Source organism: Arvicola amphibius, chromosome 3 (assembly GCF_903992535.2).
Source record: "Arvicola amphibius chromosome 3, mArvAmp1.2, whole genome shotgun sequence".
Lineage (NCBI taxonomy): Eukaryota > Metazoa > Chordata > Mammalia > Rodentia > Cricetidae > Arvicola > Arvicola amphibius.
In genome coordinates, this window is record NC_052049.1 from 5,221,797 (window position 1) to 5,230,806 (window position 9,010).

The 9,010-nt window shown below is 39.7% G+C and overlaps 1 protein-coding gene across 1 annotated transcript; it reads left to right on the forward strand.

The window, feature by feature from the left end:
- Positions 1–262: 262 nt before the first annotated feature.
- Positions 263–7,093, forward strand: LOC119808879 (zinc finger protein 58-like). The gene is made up of 4 exons (XM_038321410.1): positions 263–386; positions 1,077–1,172; positions 6,318–6,835; positions 6,905–7,093. The coding sequence occupies exons 1-4, from the start codon at positions 263–265 to the stop codon at positions 7,091–7,093; spliced, it is 927 nt and encodes a 308-aa protein (XP_038177338.1).
- Positions 7,094–9,010: the final 1,917 nt, after the last annotated feature.

Here is a 9,010-nt window from a genome sequence, read left to right on the forward strand (position 1 = left end):
AGGACTGCCTGCTCATGGTGGGCACCACCCATAGTGGGGTATACTGTCTCATATACAGCTAGATGTATCAAGATATCCTCTAGGCTTCCTATAAAAATGTCTTAGAGAGGCATTTTCTTCAGTATGTTTTTTTTTCTCCTCAAATGACCCCAGCTAGTATCAAGTTGACAGGAGAACTATCTAGCTCAATGCATCTCGATATTTATATTATTAATAGCTTTAATTAAAGTGTGGTATCCTTCATTGATCTTTATTTCAGGAAATGCTGTCCTTCTGGGATGTGGCCATCGAGTTCCTTCCAGAAGAGAGGGAATGTCTGGAGCCTGCTCAGTGGAATCTGTACAGGGATGTGATGCTGGAGAATTACAGCCATCTTGAATTCCTGGGTGAGCATCTCATTTATAGTGACTTCTTATTTCAGTATCAACTTGTAGGTTACTCCATCTGTACAGTATCTATTGGGAACATTTCAACAGCAGGAATCATATCCTTCGTTTTCTGAAGAATTTGGGAGATTGCTGCATTAAGAATAATTTTGGGGCTGAAGAGATGAGCCAGTGGTTAAGAGCACTGACTGCTCTTCTAGAGGACTGGGATTCAATTCCCAGCATCCAATTGAGAGATCTACGGTCTGTAATTTTAAGATCTGACACACTCAAACATATATATGCAGGTCAAACACTAATATACATAAAAAATACAAATAAATGATTAAAAAAAGAATCATCTTACTGTTTTTCTCCTTTTTCATTTAATCTTTCTGTATTGGATATGTTTCCTTCACTCTAGTGAAGCTTCTAGAAATTCAATGGCCTGAGACATTGAGTACTCTTGTTAATTAAAGTGTTTCACTATTCAGAATTAACTTTTTCCCATTAAATAAAACATAGAATCTGAATGTTGTGTTTTTTTACATATTATAATGATGAACCTGTTAGAAAACATTTAAGGAACTGAAATTCTGCAAACATTTATTACATAATATCTTTCCTTATATGCCTGTATATGTACTGTAAGGGACATGTCAATTCCAACCAAAAGAACACTCAATCTTGTTTCCTTTTTACTACAAACAGGTCTTGCTGTCTCTAAGCCACACCTGGTGACATTTCTGGAGCAAAGACCAGAGCCTTCAGATGGGGAGAGACAAGCAGCAGCCACTGTGCACCTAGGTGTGTAGAAATGATTCAGGGGCACAGTTGAAGTCCAAAGAGCCAACAGAAAGACGGGCTTTTCCATGTGTTTTGAAACATGATACTATGGGAATCATTCTTTAGGTCTCTCCTTCAGGTCTTTGTTGTCAAAGCATGTGTCTCAGAGGTTTATGAGGGTTTAAGTCTCTTAACCTCTGTGTTTTCCCAACAGCGAGCTATGCTTCTATTTACAGTGACTTCCAAGGTTTTCCTTTTTGTTGAGTCTCCATTGCCATGTAGGACTCAGGGAAGGAGAAGTCTGTGTTGGTCAGACTGAGAGTCATTTATTTGCAGAAGCTGAGAGCAGACTCATGCCAGAAAGATGTCTACACTGAAGTGAACATGATTGGGATTATAAAGTCAAACCCACATCACAAAGGGGCAGGCAGTGACAGAGGCTGAACAGTCTCAGTTCTGTTGATTAGAACAACTTGGGGGTGGGGAGCCGTTGGATAAAAAAACTCAGACAAACCGGAATCACTTTGGACAGTTCATTTCCCACTGGTCTTAGGGAAGAATCAAAACATTCACATATTGTTTAAAGGGGTTGTATTGGGGCACTAGGTACACTAATTTAATTGAGGCTTTTTTTTTTCAACACTTTTACCACCAGTTGATTCAGCAGGTCCTGTCTATTAGACCTAGAAGAGTAGGACAGGAAGGATGAGGTCTTACATTGTTGATTCAGGGATGCCCATAAGACCAGTTTTGGGTATAATGAATGTGTGCTTCTCTTTCATGGCAATTAGTAGATTTAGGCCTTTTTGTGAGTTGTAAGTCTCCATGTTTTGGGGGTGTTTGTATTGTTTTTTCAAGTTAATATATTTATCACATTAGGTCTGTTATTTGGATATATTCCCAGTCACAACTTGTTAGATTTATGTATAAACCTGATGTTCTCAGTTACATCAAAGTAGTGAAATGTTTTGCTTCAGATCCAGTCAGGGTAACCACTGTGGCTAGTAAACCTATAAAAAGTATTTTGGCTAATATTACCATGAGTCTAGTTGGACAAAGAGAGCTTGTGGTACCTTTTTCTCAAGGTCTCCTGTTGATTGTCAAATGTCCTCCAAGTATATATTTTCATTTCTTCTAGATTTCTAATGGGAATAGGACTGAGGAATGTAGGCAGAGTCAGCTCTGTCCCTCTAGCCTCTAATGAATAACCACAAAGTGACTTAATATTAATTATAAATGCTCAATGATAGCTCAGGTTTGTTACTAACTAGCTCTTCAATATTAAATTAACCCATATGTCTTGGTTATACGTTTTTATACCTTTTTTCCACATGGCATGTTTATCTCTTGCTTTTCTGTGTCCTAGTTACTCCTCTGACTCTGTCCTTCTTTCTGGCATTCTCTCTGCCTCAGTAATCCTGTCTAGCCAGTGGCAAATCAATTTTTTATTAACAATGAAAGTAAGACATCTTTACAGTGTATGGAAGGATTGTTTCATATTAGCCAAAGATGATGTTCTTCGTTTGAGCATGTAAAAAATACATCATATGTTTTGTAGCTTTCCTAGGTTAAATTTTTTATGTTAGTAGCCAGGATTATCAGGGGTCTTCCTCGATCAAACCTGATCCATATCAACCTGGAATGAGTCCAAAGCTTCTGATTTCCTGTGGAAAGGAAAGCATAACCTGTCTCCCAATGTAACATATTTTTGACTTCTTTTTTATAGTCAACATTTAAAAAATGTACATGTTGATTTAATCCAGCAGTTTTCATCATCCAGTGTGTTTTAGCAGCTGTTGTTCCTTCCTTAGCAACCAGAAAATCTAAAGACAACACAATAGCATACAGAATCCAGACTCACTGTATATATCCCCTCTTTACATTGCTTTTTTTGTTTTGTACTGCTTACTCCCTTTTTAAGGGCTTACACAATTATTTTTAAACTATATGTGTGTATGTATAAATGTGTGTATGTACATATGTATGTATGTATGTACGTATGAATGTGTGTGTGTATGTATGGCTGTCTATATCCTCTTTCTTTTCTCTCCCCAGGCTCTGTACATTTTTAAACACTTTAAACCCACTAAGAGGTGTTTGCAGTCTGGATCTGCCTGTATTGAGCAGCAGTAATGTTTTCTGTTTGTATGAACAGAATCCCAAACCCAACAAGCAGCATGCTGGCTGGACTAGTGCTGTTGGTTCAAGTCCACAGGCAGCTGCCAGGAGATGCATGTACTGCAACCAGAATGAGCAACATCACACTAGGAGGCAGTATTTGGCTTCATTTTTATGTATTTAAAATATTTTTTCAGCTTTGGCAGTTCTTATGTAGATATAGGTGTGCCACATTGGGTTACCATCTGTAGGTGGAGGTTTCCTGTCCCAGTAGCTGCTCCAAAATAACCAAACCAGACACTTAATATTAATTATAATACAATTATAAAATTAATTATAATGTAGATATAATATACGCTCAGCCAATAGCTTAGACTCCTTTTTAGCTAGTTTTCACATTTTAAGTTAACCCATATTCCTTATGTACCCTCTGCCATATGGTGTACCTTTATTCAACACAGTACATTCATCTTCTTTCTCTCTTAATATCCTGGCAACTCCTCTACCTCTGCCCTTCTTCTTCCAAGCATTCTTTATGTCCAGAAAATTCTGCCTAGCCATCAACCAATCAGCTTTTATTAACAATGAGAGTACTACATATTCATATTGCACAAAACCATGTTCTACAGCACAGGAGCTGGTCCAGGTGTCTCTGGCAGGTGACTCAGGATGGCTGCTCTGGGTGAGCTTTCACTGCCCACCTCGCCTCCTCCTCAGGCTGTGTTGCTTTCGTTACCTGTGGTGGATCCACAGGTGGCACATGTGACTTAGTTTACATGAGTGCCCAGAGTTCAGCCTGCTGTGCTGACTGACCCTGTGGCAGAGCCTTGTCATGTATTATCTACCGCTTTGCTGAGGACTCCTTACACAATCAGGCACTGACATCTCAGCTCTGGGGTAAGGTTCTTTAAGAAGAGAAAATTCAAAGCCAGGGGACCGGGCATGGCTGTTTCAACTAGCGTGTAATAGTTGGGTAGCAGTCGAGGTAAAAGGTTCCCCTGGGGGCCTCGACTATCAGTTCAGGAGACGTGGAGTTCAGGAAAATTGCAATGAGTGTGTGTCTCCATTGTCTGACACATTTGGAGTGTGGAGCAGAATCTGAGATCCTCCTCAGCAGGTGAGACTCTACCTCCTGTGCTGTGGGACATGAGGAGCGACTCATCTTCCCTTCAGATATGCAATAGGATTTTCTGGTCTGGCCCGCAGGCCAGAGGGAGAAAGCAGCAGAAACTGAGAAGCCCTATTCCCCATGCACCCTTATCCTGTATTGAAGTTGAATGCCACTACTTCCATCAGGTCTGTGTCCCATCCTAGGATAAGTGTGCTCCCCTATCGTGGTTGTGTCCTGCCGTGCACGCATAGTGTAGATTTAACTCTTCCTACTCCAGCATGCAAGCATTCAATTTCAATACCAGTTTTCTTTGTTTTCCTCTTGTCCTTGCTGTTTTCCTGACAGGGTTTCTCTGTGAGGCCCTGGCTATGTAGACCAGGCTGGCCTTGAACTCACAAAGATCTTTCTGCTCCTGAGTGCTGGGATTAAAGGTGCATCACCACTTCCGGCCCAATTACCAGTTTCTTCAACCACATCTGATTTTAATATTACTCCTTATTATGCAAAAAAAAAAGTTGAGCCCTCTTTTGTTTCTGTTATCTGCTTTGGCTTTGTTGTTGGGTTTTCTTTTTTTTCTGACACAATTAGATTGCTGTGAGTTTGAGACCAACCTAGTCTACAGAGAGAGTTTTAGGACAGGCACCAAAAGAATTAAATAAATAAATAAGTAAAAAATAAAAATTAAAGTTAAAAAAAACCTGAACCTACCCCATTGGAGGACAAGAAGGATAAGGTTGGGTTTGTGTCAGAAATACATTGGTTGTCCCAGCACTCTCGAACACTAGTTTAATTGGGTTTATAAAGCCACAATTTCATCATACTACACACCAGGGTGGAGTTGAGGGGGGGACAATTTGAATGGAAAACTTTTAGTTCCATTGAGTCAAACAGTTTGCTTTGTGACATTGCAAGGGAGGCTGCCTGAGAACATTTTCTCAGCAGGGTTTAGTTGGAACAGGTGTGTAAAACTCGGGGGAAACTGAGTCACTTTGGGCAATTCGCTAACAGGTTCCGTACTGTTTTCTGCACATCTGGAAAATTGCTCACATTTCTAAACACCTAGGTATGAAACTAACTTCGCGCGTGAGTTTCTTTCATGTTGCCTACACTCACCTTGAGGAAAGTCACCCCGCCAGAGTTCTTCGTCTTTGAAGAAGACATATTATCATACACTAAGTAATAAGGATATAAAATTCATGCCCTTAGTGGATGCATAGTCAATGATTTAAACTGTCTGTAGCTGGGAGTATTTGTTTAATAATTCCCCAGTAAGCTTTCCAAACTTTGTGGGTTTCTTTTCTTCACGTTGCCGTTTGATCTTCTTTGGTATTATTTGGAGGTGTGTATAACCTACAAGCATTTATTATGCGTCCCTATGTATACTGGTAGATGGAAAAACATATTGATAAAGTATATAAGGATAGCATAAGATTAAAAAATATATACGAGCTCAGCTTTGAATTTCTACTTCATTGGAGAAACACAAGTTTCTTGTTTCTATGCCGTGTTCATTCTCTCTCTCTATTTAGGACTCAGTAGTTGTTTATAATCTCACATTCACAGAATCACATTTAACTTTCTCTTTTCCAGGTTTGACTGTTTTATAGTTTAAGTGGGTGTCTGGCCACAGAACATCTCTGTCCTTTAATGGGTTTATTTCTGTTAGTAAAATGCCCTTACAATGCACTTAGCTATTTAACTTTGAATGCTATGCCATTATGTCTGTTCCATTTGGTTGTGCCCTGATTTTAGTGGAAGGATACATTATTTCTTCCTCCAATACTTTGTCATTTATGCTCAGTGCCTATATGTTTTGAAATATATACTTTCTCATTGATGCTTCAAAATGTATGAGTATTTCCTTTTAAAAATATAAGAATGGGAAATATGAAGAACATTTCCTTGCTTTTGTTCATATCTCAACTTTTGCTCAACAGGAACAACACCCAATGGTTGTAACATTTGCAACAAGGCTACTGTTTGTAACTCACTACGTATTCAACGCCAGAGAATTCATAGAAGGGAGAAACGGTACAAGTGTGAAGAATGTGGTAAGGGCCTTAGTTCTCACAGAACTCTTTCCATGCACCAGAGACTTCACACGGGAGGAAAACCCTACACGTGTGAAGAATGTCACAAGGCCTTCAATACTCGCTCATCACTTTTTATACACCAGAAAGATCATACTGATGAAAAAACCTACAAGTGTGGAGATTGTGGCAGATCATTTTATTATGCTTCAATGATGAAACAACATCAAAGGATTCATGGGGAGAAACCCTACAAGTGTGAAGAATGCGGCAAATCCTTTTCCTCATTTCTATACTTTAAACAACATCAAGCAACTCACTCCAAAGACAGCCCCAACAAGTGTGATGAGTGTGGCAAAACATTATCCTCTAAGGGAGCACTGAAGAGACATCAAATGCTTCATTCTAGAGAGAAACCTACAAGTGTGATGAATGTGGTGAGCATTTAACTATTCTGTGGGGCTGCAGAAACAGCAACAATTCCTTCTAGAAAGAGATCATACAAATGTGAAGTATGTCAGAAACCCTTTCCTTATCGCTCATCCCTTCTGAGACACAAGACAGTTCATACTGGAGAGAAACCCTACAAGTGTGAAGGGTGTGGCAGAGGTTTTTACTCCTCTTCATCCCTTCAGAGACATAAAAAAATTCACTCTAAGACAGTTTCTCCAGTTCCTACATAACCTCACTGCCTTGGCTCACAGTCACACAGTCTGTGAAATCTGTGGCAGCTGTCATCGTTATCCCTTAGACATCAAAAAAAAATCCATTATAAAGGCATTCCCTATAAGTGTGTAGAATGTGGCAAACAATATTCCCATTATAAAGATCTTCTGTCACATTAATGAATTCACACTAGAGAGAAACCATAAAAGTGTGAGGAATGCCCCAAGGCCTTTCTTTATCGTGCATCCCTTAGTAACCACAGGAAAGTTCGTGCTGGAGAGAAACCCTAGCAGTGTGAAGAGTGACACGTGCTTTTCCTGCTCTTCAGACCTTAGTGACATAAAAAGCAAATAAAAATTCACTCTGAAGACAATTCACGGAAGTGTGTGGAATGTGGGAAATAGTTTGTTAATCTTTATGTTCATACGGGAGAGAATCCTACAAATGTTTTTAAAAGTTTACCTCTTCCAGTCCCAGTCCAGCTGGCCTTGGTGAGCTTCCATTAGATCAGTCACACTGCTTCAGTGGGTGGATGCACCCCTTGCGGTCCTGACTTCCTTGCTCATCTTATCCCTCCTTCTGCTCTTCATCTGGACCTTGGGAGCTCAGTAAATTTGCGATCATTCTTTTTTAGAGCTAAGTAGCATCCCTGCTGTGTGTGTGTATAATAAACATATACATTTCTATTTACCAACTTGTGTGTGTATAATAAACATATACATTTCTATTTACCAACTTATTTTCTTTTTTTTTTTTTTTTTGGTTTTTCGAGACAGGGTTTCTCTGTAGCTTTTTTTTTTTTAAATATTTATTATGTATACAATATTCTGTCTGCATGTATTCCTGCAGGCCAGAAGAGGGCACCAGACCTAATTACAGATGGTTGTGAGCCACCATGTGGTTGCCGGGAATTGAACTCAGGACCTTTAGGAAGAGCAGGCAATGCTCTTAACCTCTGAGCCATCTCTCCAGCCCCTCTCTGTAGCTTTTTTAGAGCCTGTCCTGGAACTAGCTCTTGTAGACCAGGCTGGCCTCGAACTCACAGAGGTCCGCCTGCCTCTGCCTCCCGAGTGCTGGGATTAAAGGCGTGCGCCACCACCGCCCGGCTTTATTTCCTATTAATATGTTTGTGGACATCAATGTTAATTCAGCTTCTTTACAATTGAGAATAAAGAATCGCACACATGGTCACAATAGAGAGAACACTTGATGCTTCTATTCAGCACTGCCGAGACTGTCAAGGGTAAACCTCCAGAATCTGGAGATGCACACACTTAGAGAGTATCTTACCTTCATAATCAATACTAAATTTCCATAATAGATATAAGTAGAAGTTTGTCTCTTAGGTCCTCAAGTGCATCCTGTATAACTGAGTTTGAAGTCAGATACAGTATAGGTGATGTCACCAGACATAGGTGTCCTGGGAGTGAGTTACAGATGAACTTATCTTTATTACCATGTTTTACCTTGGAACATGAACTTCACATGAACATGATGGACAGGAGTCAGTAGAGTCCCTGGAAATCAATCTAAACCCAGGTGATACTTGAATGACTAACATCCATCTTGTCCTGATTCTATGTGTGTTTGCATGACCACTGTTTATCTTGTTACTTAGAAATACATTAAGAAGCATCCCTACTCTTTCTAATTTTCTGCAATATCAGACATTTCTTGTGGAAATCCTCTCAGTTTTGGTATTTGTCTCCCTGACAACTTTCCCTTTCTTCTTCTCAGAGCTCTCTCTGCTTAGAAGTCCAGTATATTGGCCGTTTAGCTTTTTATTAAACCAAACAGAAGGTACCCTGGCAAAGACACATCTTCACTGTATACAAAAAGATTATTCCACAACACCTCTCCTACACGAATCTCCCAGCCTGAAATGGCCCCCAAACCGACAAAGTTTTGAGATATTTATCCACCCAATACATAGT

Excerpts from the sequence above, each read along its gene's own strand:
- LOC119808879 (XM_038321410.1), top strand. The coding sequence starts at position 263 with ATGCTGTCCTTCTGGGATGTGGCCATCGAGTTCCTTCCAGAAGAGAGG. Across the intron at positions 1,173-6,317 it reads AGCAGCCACTGTGCACCTAG|GAACAACACCCAATGGTTGT; the intron begins GTGTGTAGAAAT and ends TTTGCTCAACAG. Across the intron at positions 6,836-6,904 it reads CTAGAGAGAAACCTACAAGT|AGATCATACAAATGTGAAGT; the intron begins GTGATGAATGTG and ends CCTTCTAGAAAG.